The sequence below is a fragment of the Cryptotermes secundus genome, unplaced genomic scaffold (assembly GCF_002891405.2).
Source record: "Cryptotermes secundus unplaced genomic scaffold, Csec_1.0 scaffold246, whole genome shotgun sequence".
In the NCBI taxonomy this organism is placed as follows: Eukaryota; Metazoa; Arthropoda; class Insecta; order Blattodea; family Kalotermitidae; genus Cryptotermes; species Cryptotermes secundus.
This window is the reverse complement of record NW_019742444.1, coordinates 244,340-260,579: the sequence shown is the minus strand read 5'-3', so window position 1 is coordinate 260,579 and position 16,240 is coordinate 244,340. Positions and strand designations below refer to the sequence as shown.

Below are 16,240 nucleotides of genomic sequence, written 5' to 3'. Positions count from 1 at the left end.
ACAGTATTTTGTGTATTTCAGCATGTTTGTGAACTAATTTAAACAGAATTTCTGGTTATGAAAATTATGTTTTATATTTGAATTAGGTTCATGTGGAAAGTGTAATATTCACTTTTGTATTGTAGAATGTCTTGTGGTTGTATGGATGATCGAAAGAAGCCTAGATTCTTGCCAGATTACAGATATTGAAGTAGTTTACTATGCCAGTAAAATCATGGCAAATGATTGCTGTTGCAGGTTGCTGTCCATTAGACTTCAATTCAGTAAAATTAGAGAGTAAGGATTTCTTAGAGAAAGAAATTTTGTGAAGAACATTTCCTATTTTTTTGATTTGTTTCATTATTGTCCATCACACTAACAGTATTATACAAGATAAAACAACTCCATCCAGTGTGACTGTTGAAGTTTTTACTACTTCAATTCTTAACACCCTTACATGTTTTGGTCCCTATAGGGACATGTAAGGGCATTAAGAATTGAAGTAGTAAAAACTTCAACAGAAACATGTAAGGGTGTTAAGAATTGAAGTAGTAAAAACTTCAACAGTCACATTGGACGGAATTGTTTTATCTTTTATAATTTCTTATTTTTCTTTGTTTAGATTTTATTTTTCTTTCCTTTATTTTTAAATTACCACTTCAGTATGAAGTATGTTTGTAATACGTAGAAAGAGTCAAGAGTCCACCCTATTGGCTCCATAGCAGATTACTCCCTACCTACTTGACATGTCATTTAGTTCTTCCATTGTTTGTGTAAATGTATGAAACCTTTGAATTTGGTGCTCTGGTGTGTTTAATAATTACAGAATTAATAACTATTTAATAAATATTAATGAAAGTTCAAGGCACATGTTAGCATGGTTGGTTGAAGCACTATGCTACAAGCCGGCAGGTCACGGGTTCAAGCCCCGATGAGGTCATTGGATTTTTTTCAGTTTACCTAATCCTTCCAACCACGATAGGCCCTTGGGTTGACTCAGCCCCTAACAGAAATGAGTACCAGGAAAAGTACCTGGGGCAGTAAAGGGCAGCAGTTGTGTAAGGCTGATAAGGTTTTCTAGTTAGTGTGCCACCTGATGATGACTTGTGCAGTCAGATTGTGACGTGATTTTTAATAAAAATGTTAGTCATAATTGTATTGGTTGGTAGTTATTGAAGTAAATTTAACAAGGGCCGCACCGTAGAACAAGTGGTTAGTCGCTGGCTTCCCACTGCGGCAGCCCGGGTTCGATCCCGGGTCTGGTCAAGTGGGATTTGTGCTGGACAAAGTGGCACTGGGGGCAGGTTTTCTCCAAGTACTTCGGTTTCCCCTGCCAATCTTCATTCCACCAGTTGCTCCACAATCACCCTTACGTATCATCTGGGGCTGGTACAGTAGGCCAGAAGTGGCCACAGTACTAGGGACTTAGTCCCACCCCACTAGCAATAAAAAAAATTGACATTTATTTATTTTGTAGTACCATTTAAATATTGTTCTGATATGTGTGACTGATTCATTTGCCCTTCATCAGAAATCGCCAGTGATTTTGTGCTATTTTGAACTGTTTGAAAATATGCACTTGACATTTTAAATCTTGTTCTTGCTTACCTTACCACAGTATCTTTCAGAAACCGTTAGCATATATATTAGTGATTTCTCTTGATAGGCTTTGTTCTTTACATTACCTGTGTGTGAAACTGCTTCTAGGGGTATTCTGTTTTTATAGAATACATATCCATTACCCCAATTTTATGTTTTTTTTTTTAATAGTATTCTCATCCTGAACTGATCTTGAACTCTTGGAATCTGGTCATGAGAAAGGAACTTGTGAATATTTTGGTTATGCACTAATTATTTGAGGCTTTCAGAACGTCTAAAGGAATTACTATAAGAGCAAGGAAAACTGTAGCAGTCTTGAGATTTTCGTTTCCCAATGACTTTGATGAGATCCTATTTTTAATATTTATTTTATGTATGTATTTTTTGTTCATCTCAACTTTCTGTGACGGGATTTCACATCTACTTTTTCAGTTGCCTCCATCAGTACTGGATACTGAGTTGAAATTGAATGTTTACTGTCTAGTTCTTGGCATGCCTTTCAAAGTGTCTGTTGAGAAGTAGATGTATTGAACATTCATATCTACCCACCTGAATTCTGCATGTTATGTCCCCTAAGTTTAAAGTTTTGATCTCCTTGGTCCTTTGCTACTGAAGTTTAAAATATTGATATGTAAGTCCTCATCTCATGTCTTTGCATGGTACTTTCAAGTCTCTAATTTTGTGTTACGTTTAGCTAAATAAAGTCTGTGTTTGTTCATTGAGTAAGTAGATAACACATGACAGTAGCAAGTTTAGAACTAAATGTAGGGATGTGGAATCTTTGTTCTGTTTTTATTTTATTGTGATGTTATTTGAAAACTCAAACCAAATATTATTGAAATTATATCTATAATTTTGGTTGAAATGATGAAAACAATTGTCATGATTTATCATTGAAATAGTGGTTGCTGGCAGAATAATTATAAATGCAGAAGATATAGTTATCTGGTAAAAGTGCATATTGCAAGAAATTTTGTAGGACCAGAGTTCATTTTTCGTACCCTGTTTGCAAGTTCCAGTGTTTTCTTGTTCAGCTACAGGCCCCACTATTAGAGGGACAAAATTGACTGGTTATCATTAATTGTAGCTGTGAACATCATACTGTTTGGAAACCTCCCCAGCTTGATATTTATTAAACTTAGGAATGATCGGAACCAAAACTAAACTTTCGAGGTGCTATTTGATGAAAGGTCTTTGAGAAGTAAATAGTATCTATTAATGGAGTATTTTATAGGATCCGAAAGTAGGAATGTATTTGAAAAGTACATACATTAACCATTATCTTGTAGGTTTTAACTACTTGTGGTATTAGTGTTCAGAAAATTATATATCTTTGGAACTGTTCCTTCTAAAATACTACAGTAGAACTTATTTGAAAGGTCATACATTGCCAGGTTCTAATTTTTTTTAATGATGTAAAATTGGTGTTTAAAAAAAATATATAGATTCCTGAAATAAAACAAAATCCAGATGTCCAACTCTATTTCTAGAAATGATTTCCTTCCTGTATTTTGTTTAAACTCTGATTCAGAAGATCACATTTATGTGGTAAATATAAATAGGACCTATACAGACAGAAACTTTCAACATTGGGCTTTACAATTACGATCTTACAGCTGGCCAGTGATTAGCACATGGAGCTTCAAGGCTGGTCATGTTACCAGCTTGAAGTGTTAGGCGTCTCTTTTGGAGTGAATTGACAATGTGGGTCCATTGCACTCATTTCCGTTAAATTTTGAGTGGTTGAAAAATGGTGTATATGGAACTGTTGGAGAGTGGACCGATAATCTTTTATTATATCTATGATGTCATGCCCCATTTGTGCTGTTTAATCCTAGAAATTCTACTTCAGTACAGTCATGTCTGGAATTGTGTGTCATCGTTGTCTGCTGTGTCTAATGATTGATCAGGCTGTTTGTTGCTCTGCCACTAACAGCTGGATCATTCATAAAGGATCGGAGAATTAGTACAATGTCTTGGTTCCCATGTGGTTCCTCATGTATCTTCAGGGCACTTGGACATTCACAGAAAGGGTGAACATGACCAGAATTTCAAGGGTTGACCAAATTTTATTCTGACTTCTGCTTTCAGTGCTGTTGACTGCACCCTTTGCCATGTTGTCTTCAATGCCAGATGAGATTGCTTCATCAGAGTTACTCCCCAAAATCAAGCACCTTTCAGTATATTCTTTAGTTCTCAGATTTGCACCGTTATGATAGTGAGACAGTTATACTTGTTGAGACTGTAGTGCAGTGTATTACTCTCGCTCACTACAGCTTTTTCACTGGAATTGATGGCTGAATCTAGTTCTGCTCTTTGCCTGCACATGTAACAAAGCAGTTTGCACTTGCTGAAAACCATGTTCCACAGTGCTACACTTGCCAGTACTGTATGCTCTGTGTTTCCATGAATACTTGGATCTCCTTTTCTTCCATGCAAACCACAGTACACATGATTGGCATGAGAAAGTGTAAGGTAAGCCTTCTCCTTCAGGCTTCTTTCTGACTCATGCAGGTGTTGAAATTTCAGAAGTGACTGACCCTTGAATGTATGTGGATTGTATGATCATGTGACCAGAACTTCATACTGACAAGCTAGCAGCAAACCTACGGTTGACATGAAAATTGGTACAGATGCAAATTCCTTTATTATAAATGGTATTAAAACCTAGATCATGGAATCTTCTGGAACGCTGAAGTATACTGCTCCAGTGGCAGGCAACTTTAATGGTTTTGTTGGGAATAAAGTAAAGCAAGAAGGTATAAATTGTGTAAATTGGAGGAAGAAGCAAATAAGGAAATACGAATTTGAGATTTCACTGTTTCACTGGAGTTAAGTTGGAGAAGTTCACTTTCTCATGTGTGGTTTAGAACGTCGATAGTGGGTCATGTAAATTGCTGTCCCCCCACCATTTTAAGAGCAACTTCAAATTGCCTTATATGTTATGTAGTTTTATGAAAAATTATTTGTCAGTGGTTTGGGGACTATTTTCTATAATTGGTGACAACTTGTTTAGTTTTACAGCAGTGTATTGGTTGTATTTCATGGAAAAGAAATTTCATGGTACTGTCACTCATAAAAGAATGTTTTTTTTTATTGCTAGTGGGCTGGGACGAAGTCCCTTGTACTGCGGCCACTTGTGACCTCTTGTACCAGCCCCAGATGATAGGTGAGGGTGATTGTGGAGCAATTGGTGGAATGAAGATTGGCAGGGGTAACTGAAGTACTCAGAGAAAACCTGCCCTAGCACCACTTTGTCCACCACAAATCCCACTTGACCGGACCCGGGATTAGACCCAGGCCGCCGCAGTGGGAAGCCAGCGACTAACAACTTGAGCTATGGTGCAATAAAAGAATGTTTGTTAAGGCAGGAGTAAATATGTTAGTGTTGCAAACTGCCAGACATTCTTTACCATTGTGAATATTTGAGAGATAATGTTCTTTATGAAACTGAGTTTACTCTGACATAAGACAGTTCTATTGTGCACATTAGTGGCTAGTTAAATTTTATGGGCCATATGAATAATGAAATTTATATTATATTAAATGGAGCATCACAGAAGCTGGTGGCAACATTTGTGGCAGAGAGTTGTGATATGAGATCAATTCAATTTATTGCACTGTCTTCATTACCACTTACTTCAATGCATCCGAGAAACTTTACAACAATGCATTTTTCTAGCAGTGTCTCTTTTATACTGTAATTAATCAGCTTCATGCTTGGTCTCTAGTTTGTCCAAATTCTGGCACTTGATTCCTTTGTTTTCGAATTTTCACACAAGATTGTGACCATAAAATAATTATCTTAAGTCATAAATTCATAAGCAAAAACACAGAACAGAAATGAAGATTGATGTCTGATTAGTTTAACTTTTATCACATGGCTATCCTTGCTACTGTGCAATGAATAAGTTACCTAACATTTTTGATGTCTAATACAGTGTTTGAGTTTAATTTCACTGTGATGATTTATATCCCATGGAAAAACACCATGATTTTTAGAATCCATTTTTGGTTCTTCCGTATGGAACAGTACATTCGTTATGTATGTTAACATAGCTACAAAAATAATAATCATCTGTAATTAGAGAAACAGGATGGACGGCTTTGAGATTTGACTTTGCCTACCATAAGTTTTGTGATTCTGAGATGCTAAATCAATTATTATATAAGGAATAAAATTTAAAATGATTTATATGTACAGTAATTAGTCCCCATTGGGCTGTCTGAAGCTGCAAACTACTGTATGTAAATGGAATCGTGTACATTACCCATGATTGTAGAATTCTACAAAGCACACTACATTATATTCCTTTGTTTTAGTGTAATGGCGAATCAGAATCATCATCATGGAGTTGTTATGCTGTTGCTGAGTTACGGCTTCTTAGCCAGAAGGAAGATGGAGAGCTGTTTAGTCGTAGTAAGTAAATTAGATATTGGAGCAAGATTCTTTGAGCTTTGTTAAAGAACTTTAAGTTCATATTACATCTTAAAATGCTCATGATTTGTGTCCACCATTTTAATATTAACTGTCTTGCCTGTCATTGTAATTCTTTTCCAGTCTATATGCAGATTTGTTTGTAATTCATTGCCAATATTGTCTCGATTGTGCGTTTGGTACAACTGCTGTTTAAATTTAAATGAAGTATTATGAATTAAGTGTAACAGTGTGTCATCTGCAAGGAGGATCTGGCATCAGGACATGACAATTCAGTCTGTCACATGCATTCAACCCTTGATGTAATATCCACTTTCTATTGAAATTTCAGGTCGCAATATATATTCAGTTCTCATCCTAGATTCGAGGATAAACTATCTTGATGCTTAAAATGTGAATTAAAATTTATTTCATTATTACAAACCATTTTTAAAATATCATGTTATGTGGTATCCAGTTGGAAGTTTTTTAAAATATCATTAATGTTTTGTGGAAGAATATCCAGAAGTTGACAGTACTAGTGAGAATGGTCATGTATTCATGAGAGGTGGTTTTATAATGCATGCGTGCGCATACAGAAAATCTTGGGTTCATGTCATTTCATTGATGAAAAGGAGAACTGCATCCCCCCCCTCCTGCATCTACAAGCTTTTGATTCAAAACTTCCCTGTATGTACATCCATTTCATTTGCTTACTAATAATAAGAATTTGTGTCTAAATACCAGTTTTCCTTTTTCATTTACAAAGTGTCTGATATGTTAATTGTAATAGGCTTTGATTAAATTTCAGTAATGTTTTTCTTTCTTGACAGAAATTCAGCATCTGTTCTACAGCAAAGAAAATGATTGGGGTTTTAGCCACTTCATGTCATGGCAAGATGTACTCGATCCAGAGAAAGGATTTATCAAGGATGATACCATCACTTTAGAGGTTTGATCATTACATTATTATGTAATTTAATGCAACAGCCTAATTTTGCTTTCAGTCTCCTGTCATGTGCCCAGACATTTAAATCTGTTCTCTCTGTATGATCAGTACCATGCAAGGTATTATTTATTATTATTATTACTATTATTAGAGGGGGTGGGTTTCCCCATGCACTTAGACCAGTTATTGGTCCATTGTGCATCCCCCTTTAATTTCTGCTGTTGCCATACCCTACCAGTACTGCTGTGTGCTATCAGCCCCGTTCAGCCAACGAGGTCGGCCGTCGGTACCCAATATTTCCCCCATCTACCAGAGGCATTGGAAACTACTTGGGTGGGAAATTGTTGTCTAATTTAACTCAGAGGTCTCCTAGAGACATGAGGATCTTTTACGTGCCGTAAATCTACGACACGGGACACACGGCTTAAAGTCCTTCCCGGAGGACTTGTTCCCTGAATTTTTCCGCCCTTAAAAATTCCACCGCCTCCGCCGGGTTTGAACCCGCGTACCTTGAGTCATGAGGTGGGAACGTTACCCCTAGACTACGGAGGCCGCTACCATGCAAGGTAAGGTAAAGGTAAAGTTATCCCTACGCCTAACTAATGAAGCACCGCACTGTGGAGATGTAGTCGCAGTCACTGGATGGATGCCTAGAAGCGTCCCCTCCCATGTCATTCGTGTTGTCATTACCTTTACGACTCATCATTCTATTGTTAGGAGTTAACAGTATGTTTTCCTGAACAATTTCATTTCAGAATCCTTCATCCTTACCAGGCTGTCAGGCCAAAAAGTCCAGAAGACTGTTTGAGTACATCAAAAAGGAGGATTAATTCTTAATGAAATTTGGTGTTTTTAACATTATTTGTACATCATAAATTTTTAAACGTGAGTTATATGAAATAGTATAGAACTTACTTTTTGAGTGCTATGTGATAGTTGTACAAGTGTCATGACCTGATAGCATACAGCAGGATGCTGAATGTTTGTCATCCAAGCTTTGCACTACGGTAGCACAGGAGCTGATTTACCAGGTTCAGGCGCACCCATCAATAGAAGATTAAAATCACACACAAGACTTAAACTGCCCATCAGTACTGGTCTTGTAAAGATATGTTGTCTCCCCCCCCCATTATCCTTTGCAGTTATACACTTTACGTATTTCCCTTCTGTCATTCAACTGGTGGTGACAGCTCAGCCTGTCTTCAGGAGGCCTTTAGATGGTCTGCCTTCTTCCATTTGTCAGGTTTTTGGACACTTGCTATACATACGATTTGAGAGAGAACTAAAAGAACATCTCATGTTTCCAGTTTCCTGCCCTAACCATATAATGGTCAGTATGTTTGCAATCTGTATTCCTCTTCATATTATAATTCTTATATAGAAGACTAGATAATAGTACGTTCTTATGAAGATAAGGCTTTTAGTTTTTGCGCACTGTATTTACAGTGAATTTTATTGGAAATTATGAAGCAGCCTCTCTATTTTGAAATAGGCAAATGCAATTTAATTCTTCTAATTTGTAATAATTTTCTTGTTCTAGGTCCATGTAGTGGCAGATGCTCCTCATGGTGTGAGCTGGGACTCGAAGAAACATACCGGCTATGTTGGACTGAAGAATCAGGGTGCAACCTGCTACATGAACTCTCTCTTGCAGACCTTGTACTTCACCAATCAACTCCGAAAGGTACAGCATAATTATGTACAAGTGTACTGATAATAGTCTCATGGCCAATATGCAGAGAATTGGATAGACTGACAAGCCTTGACAAGGAAGACCTGGTAGTTTAAAAAGAGTAAACTGTTACTGAGAGTCAGGAAACTTAAATATTTTTGCTTCTATAATACTAAAGTTTGTAACATTATAGCCCATATGCATAACACTTCGCTGGGATGGAAAATTAATTTTCTTTGAGGTAATTGTTGTTGAACATGCCTTTGTGGGGGGGGGGGGCAGGAAGGGGGCTTCATTTTTGTTTCATTGTGAACATGGTGTCATACTGCAAGATTTATGTTACAAAATAAAATGCTAAGGAAAATACTTGTATGTAAGGTCAAACAGAATTTTATTTGAAAATATTATGTAAGATGGAACTTTACATTTTGAATCCTTCACTACCTTTTGTCAAGTATTGAAATTATGGAGGTGAAAATTTGCTGGCTTCAGGGTTAGAATACCTCCACCATAGCCCCGCGAGTTGTGGAAGGCATTGAAAACAGAACTCAATGCCTGGGATGTAACTTAGCCACTCTGTCACTGGGGGACTTACATGCCAAGACCTGGTCCTCCAGGTTGTGGGTTGAATGCAAGGCTGACGCCCTTGCACTATTAAAACATTATGGTTGTGAAATCCAAAGAAGTGACAACTGGATGGTCTAATTCACAACAAATCTGGCAGAATCTTCTAAGGAGGGCTGTGACTCAAGAAGAGCAGTTTGGCAATAATGATGAAGTTGTATCGAGAGGGATCATGGCTAAATGGGAAAATAGCATATTCAGTTATCCTATGGCTGCATAAACATGTAAATGAGGCATGTTAGTAGGAGTTTTGTGGGCTGGTATGTGTTATGTGGTTCCTATATGAAAATTTAGGTGATAATTTTTACACGTTATTTGGTAATTTGTTCCACTGTGGGGATTTGTTCTTAGAATATGTGTGGAAGCAAAATTTATGTAGATATTAAGTTAATGCAAATTTTCTGTGAACTGTAAGTAATTTCAATGCCTTTACAATATTTTGCAGGCTGTGTACAAGATGCCAACAGAGAGTGATGACTCAAGCAAGAGTGTGGCTCTTGCATTGCAGCGAGTCTTTCATGAACTGCAGTTCTGTGACAAACCAGTAGGCACAAAGAAATTAACTAAGTCATTTGGATGGGAAACACTAGATTCATTCATGCAACATGATGTCCAGGAGTTCTTGCGAGTGGTAAGTTTATTAGATATTACCAGGGCCCGGATTTTGATGACCTGAAAATATTTAAAAAATGACCAAAAAATCCAGAAAAATTACCTAAAATATGGCCCAAAAATGTAATATGCAGGGCCCGGATTTTGATGACCTGAAAATATTTAAAAAATGACCTATAAAATGACCAAAAATATCCAGAAAAATGACCTAAAGGAGAAAGAGAAAGAATACTTTGCTTCCATATTCACATTTCAGAAAACATATGAAGAAAAATTCCCTAAAATGGCCAAAAATGACAAGAAATACCCTTAAAAGCCCAAAAAATTACCCCCAAAATGAAAAAAATGACCTTGAACCTAAAAATGTAAAAAAAAATACATGTAAAATTTACATTTCTGTAACCAGCAGCTCATCCGAGATTTATATATTTAGAGCATCGCATAGGATACAAGGAAAAAAAGATGACATGTCATCAAAATCTGGGCCCTGGATATTACCATCAGTGTGGTCCAACAACTATGTTTGCAAGTGACCCTGGACAAGAAAATGTGGCTGAGATGCTTCAGTAGTGTATTTTCGTAGTGAATTAACTGTATTTGAGAAACAAATATTTAATTGAAATAAGCTGATAAACTGATTGTTGAAGCAAACATAGTCACTTCAGCGCAATACATGTTGAACATGCTTGCGACATCTTAGTTGATTGTCTCAATTAGGCGATGACCCCTTCCTTCCATATCCTTTCAATTTCATCTGTCATCCTTCCATTTGACACTGTTTAGTCTGCAGTTTTGAAATCACTGTTAATTGACTCACTATAGTTGCATTCTTCATCAGTTCTCTCAGTATTCATTTCGTATGTCATGAATTATTTTTTAAATTAGTTGATACTGTTGATTGTGGAGTAGTATTTATTTGGGTAGAACAGTTTAACTACTCATGTGAAGAAATTATTTAATCATAAAGTCTTATAAAGTCTTAAGTCTTATACAAAAATGAACAGTTTTTAGATGTAATTTTTCATAATCCTTATTAAGTGAAGACCTTGAATTATTGTAAGAAAAGCCATTCGCCTGGGGTTACATTAAACTGATTCACTGCATACATCCCTGGTATGTATAACTGCACGTATGAAGTGCTCACTTCAATATTGAAGGATATTCTGAATTGCTTACTATTTCTATCAGGTGCTTAAGAGAATTGCCACACCATTCACTAAAAATAGGCCATGAGGTTTCTTCTCTGGAGCAAACCGTTAATGTTCGTCATATAAAAGTCTGTTGTCTACACGTGTCATAGTGAAGTTGGTCACTTTATCTATTCTATGAGAAGCTATCCACATAGTGGAAGTAACTAATGTACCATTACATCTAGGAATATAAAATTTGGTATGGCAACTGATAATAAAAATATACATATTTTATATGAAGCTTAAATTTTTTTATTAAAAATGGCGCACACGGAAATGAAGCAGAGTTGAGAAGTTACACGCGACTTCATGTAGAAGGGATCTGCATGAATGGAGAAATGCACAGAAGTTTGTGAGAAGTTCGATAATTATTGAATTATAAAATATTTCAGGGTGAAGACAGTAGATTCTGAAGTGTTGGTACAGGCCATATTCTTAAACCATATCTCTCAGTTGTGTTTGAGGAGAAGCAAGAAGTAGTGGAACATTGCTTGCAGCTCATTGTGAGAGGGAGGGAGGTTGGACTGTAACTAAGGCACTGTTATAACCCATACACAACCTGTAGTACCTATCATAAGGTATGGTTCGCAAGAAGCGATTAGAGCCATGTGATCCAGCTGCACGAGTCCAGCCGCAGCGGCTCTTCGATTGCACCATTCCTAAGACGTGGCTGTAATCGGGTAGATTTGGTGTGATTGGTATAATTACTTCCCAGTAATGAGAGGGAAATGCATGGATAAAAGTGGTGTTCTTCGTCTACTGATGCTCGAAGATGAGGAAGACAATGAACTTTTACATCCTGATATTGAACGAGAATGGTGGAAATACGTGTAGATCTGTGTATGACCTGTTCAAAGCAAGATCAGAGGAGGGATTAAATACCATCCTAAATAATAGGCACCTAGTGAAGGATGAATGTGCCACTAATTAAATTAAAACAATGTCTTCTGTGCTTGAAAATGCCATTGTTGTATCCTCTCGAAGCGATGTGATCCATGCGACTGTGCGGCTATACTGGTCTTGTAGGCAGTCGACCAGGGCCGCACATCCAGAGACTCTGGGGCTGAATGATTTCCTTCTACGCATGTGCAGACCGCCGCATCACCCAGCCGGAAGAGACGCTTCTTGCGAATCATACCTTTAGTAGACTTGATCGTATCCAGTGTGCATTCTGTTCGAGAATGGCCAGGTCTAAAAACATGGGCATTGTCTACTAGACTACATGGTTTCACATCCCAGAAGACCATAATCTTCAGATTCACCATCATGACAAGTGCCATATCATATTGGATTATAATTGTTGTTAGCCTTTCTCCATACATGGAGTCAGAACAGATAAGGTGTTACAAGCTGTTTCCAGAATTTCTTGTTTCATTCTTATGTACAGATTCTTGTGCAAACCTTTAAATCAATTATGAGGCTATGAATATATTATTGCTCTTCAAATGTGACAGTTATGCTACCTGCTTTCAGTTGCTAGACAAGTTGGAAAGCAAGATGAAGGGGACTTGTGTGGAAGGAACAGTTCCCAAGCTCTTTGAAGGGAAGATGGTTGTAAGTACTTTTCATGTTTTCTTATGTGCAAAGTGAGAAGCTGGTGATGAAAATTTATGACTTAATCATACTCCTATTATGTTTCAGTCTTTCATAAAATGCAAAAATATTGATTACAAATCAACAAGAGTGGAAACTTTTTATGACATCCAACTGAATATTAAAGGAAAGAAAAATAGTGAGTATTAGATTTGACTTTTTTTTTTTCACTGGAAATGTTAAACTACTTGTTCTATGTATTCCTTGTTTTCAGTAAGCAGTAAGTAACAATAATACCTGCGGACACAGTTCCATTGATATGAATTTTAAAACTTTACTTTGTGCATATGTAGCTAGATAACGGAATTGAACCAAAAGCAGTTGAAAGATTCCTGTAAGAAATTATTTTCCTTGTTCAGTTGAAGAGTCTTTCCATGACTATATTGCGACTGAGGTGCTTGACGGAGATAACAAGTATGATGCAGGTGAACACGGACTACAAGATGCTGAGAAGGGTGTTATCTTTGCTTCATTTCCTCCTGTATTACATCTACACCTTATGAGGTTCCAGTATGACCCCATAACTGATTGTTCTGTGAAGTTCAATGACAGGTGAGTAGGTAGCAAAATTTAAACAGTTAAGTTGGTTGCCTATTATTATTATTATTATTATTATTATTATTGGAGGGGGTGGGTTTCCCCATGCACCGCGAACAGTGGTCTATTGTATGTCCCCCTGTGATATTCTACCAGTCTATACCCTACCAGTACTGGTGCCTGCCATCAGTCCCGACTCAGCCAGCGAGTTCGACCTCTACTGGCTCAGCGGTATCTAGATGCTTCCCCCATCTACCAGAGGTGTTAGAGACTATTGTTGGGTGGGAAATGTCCTTATAATTTGGCTCAGAGGCCTCCTTGAGGCATGAGGTTCTTTTACATGCCGTAAAGCTACGACACGGGACCCACGGCTTAAAGTCCCTCCCGGAGGACTTGACTGAATTTTTCCGCCCTTAAAAATTCCATGACCTCTGCCAGGTTTGAACCCGCTTACCTTGAGTCATGAGGTGGGAACGTTACCCCTAGACTACGGAGTTGGTTGGCTAAATTACACTATAATACCTGTACATGTTTCTCACCCAACGAAAGGAAAGCAGTATTTGATAGAAAATATTATTGCTGATAAGAATTGTGTCAGGCATTTCAAATTTTTAATTAATTAATAATTTAGAAAACCAGTATGTTTCAGTATTGTGTGGTTATTGTCAATACTGTCCAGTTGTGAAATAAGACTATAAATAATTTTACATGTTTAGATCAGATGCATACAATTGAGCTGATCATAAAATACTGTGATAATGACTGAATGAGGCATCCGTTGCTAGTCATTGGCTCTGTAAGCACATAATAATACTTGATCTGCCATGAGGCAATGGATTGATAAACATGTTCCCATGACAGTGAATGCATGATGCAACAGTAACAGTGGAGAATATGAAGGAGTTTCTGTCATGGGTTAGCTGTGGGTGTTACCAGCCAATGGGTACATTTGGAGCACTGGGTTAGTTGTGAGACGGTCGCCAGCCAGTAGCGACACGAGCAGAAGAGGGTAGCTGTTACCAGGCAGCCTCTAGTGAAGATGAACTGAGAAGAATCAGCATCTGCTCTTGTGAATTGTAAAATGTGTGGATTGACAGTAGCGTTATAATTGCTTGCAGTTTGAAGTTGTAAGTGTGCAATTGCAATAAATCCAATGATCAATCCAAACCCCATATCTAGTCACTAACATGTGGCAAATGGTGTCAGAAGTTGGATTGGGTCAATGTGTTAATTGGATTGTTGGATTGATTTTGTTGGAGCCGGTGCGATAGCTCACTGTATCTGGCATGGAAGATCTGATAGCTGCCATATGGGATCTACAAGCTTATATTAAGGCCAAGTCAAACCGAGCAAGAAAAGGTAGAAGCCCTTCCAGAATCGATGAAGACCATTTGAGAAGAAATGAAAGCCTCTCAAGAAAAAATGAAGGCAGTGTTGGAGACCAGCCAGGAAAATAGGCCAAGAAGGGGGCATGTCCAGGAAAGATGGAAGCTGACCAGGAAGTATTGAAGGCCAAGATGATGATAACCAGCCATGGGAAGTTGTTATTGGCCATAATGAAAGCTGGGTGAAAAGAAATAGTGGCCAAGATGGAGGCCTGTCCAGAGGAGTTGGAGGCCAACCAACAGTGTTCTGCATGAAGCCCCTGAATGACCGACATTTGGGAAGAGAAGATGGACATGGCCAGAATGCAGCAGCAACAACATAAGAGACCTAGGCATAAAACAGCAGCTGTGTCTGTGAAGTAGTACAACTGTCAACGAGACGCTTAGGCAGACCCTGGAGCTAGAGATCACTAACAGTCAGGTCTTCCATCAGACTCTGGGAAATGGTGACAAAACATTATGGAAAGGAAGAAGAAATTGCAGTATGCCTTAGGGCTGCTTGGGAGAGCAATGTGAAAAGATGATTGAAAGAGGCAGCTGTTGCTAGGCAATGGCTGGGTAAACACTTAATAATATGTACTTCATTCCAAGGCAGTGGCTCAGTAAACATGTTTCCGCAACAACAAACATGTGACACAACAGTGGAGGAACTGCTGGAAACAGTGTTTTCTGTTGCGCCCAACTGGAGGCTATATAACAAGGACCAGTAAAGGCCAGTATTGAGTCCCACGGGACTCAGAACCAAGAATAACTCTGCTGGCTAGGGTCAGCAGCAGCTTACCTGTCACTGTTGCCAGTTCAGAATTATGAGGGAGTTGCTGTCATAGGTGAGTCGCCACCCAGCAAGGAAAGGAGCCACTGAACACATCCGAAGAATCTACTTTGTTGGGAGCCGCAACCTAGCTACGGCCAATGAAGACGAACTGAGAAGGATTAGCATGTGCTCTCGTGAATTGTAAAGGGTGTAGATTAGTGATAGTGTTATAATTATGGTTTATAAGCATCCAGTAAATCCAATTCCCAATCTAAGTCCCATGTGTAGTCACTAAAATTCTAATGATGATGTTAACATATGGAGCTAATATAATGCAGGCGTCAATCAGTCCTCCTCTGTGTATTTAAAGATACTGTTGTTGAGAATTGAAGCTTGCTGGAACATCATCAAAAACATATTTTATTAATGTTATTTTTTTACAAGTACCAACATAAGTGTAGTTCTATTCATATTTTTTAAAGGCTTTTAAATTGAGCAGTATTATTCTTACGTACACAAACTGGAAGGTCGCGGGTTCAAGTCCTGATGAGGTCATTGGATTTTTTCAATTGACCCAATCCTTCAAGCCGCACTATGGCACTAGGGTTCACTCAGCCTCTAACAGAAATGAGTACCAGGAATTAATTAAATACTTTTCCTGGATAGTAAAGCGTGGCCGGCACGTAAGACTGACAACTTTACCGCCATCTTTGAGCCAATTGTCTAGATAATGTGGGACCCTCAACGTCTCACAACCCTATGTGCCTTCATGGCCTGGTACAGTGATAGCTTAACTTTTTTTTACACATTAATGGGAATGCCAAATGTAAAAAAAAAAGTATGAGCAATGATGTTGAAAATTGAGTGTATGTTGAATGGACATAGTTGTTCTGAGACCTATTAATAGCCTCCACGAACACTTAATACAT

General features: G+C 37.9%; 1 protein-coding gene across 1 annotated transcript in view; it reads left to right on the top strand.

The window, feature by feature from the left end:
• LOC111873120 (ubiquitin carboxyl-terminal hydrolase 7) overlaps positions 1–16,240 on the top strand; it is a 54,072-nt gene that overhangs the window by 4,424 nt on the left and 33,408 nt on the right. Inside the window, exons 4-10 of the mRNA XM_023867549.2 lie at positions 5,902–5,998; positions 6,829–6,947; positions 8,485–8,628; positions 9,686–9,871; positions 12,516–12,596; positions 12,684–12,774; positions 12,995–13,187. Coding sequence (XP_023723317.1) covers positions 5,902–5,998; positions 6,829–6,947; positions 8,485–8,628; positions 9,686–9,871; positions 12,516–12,596; positions 12,684–12,774; positions 12,995–13,187 — 911 coding nt within the window. The remainder of the gene's footprint in view (positions 1–5,901; positions 5,999–6,828; positions 6,948–8,484; positions 8,629–9,685; positions 9,872–12,515; positions 12,597–12,683; positions 12,775–12,994; positions 13,188–16,240) is intronic.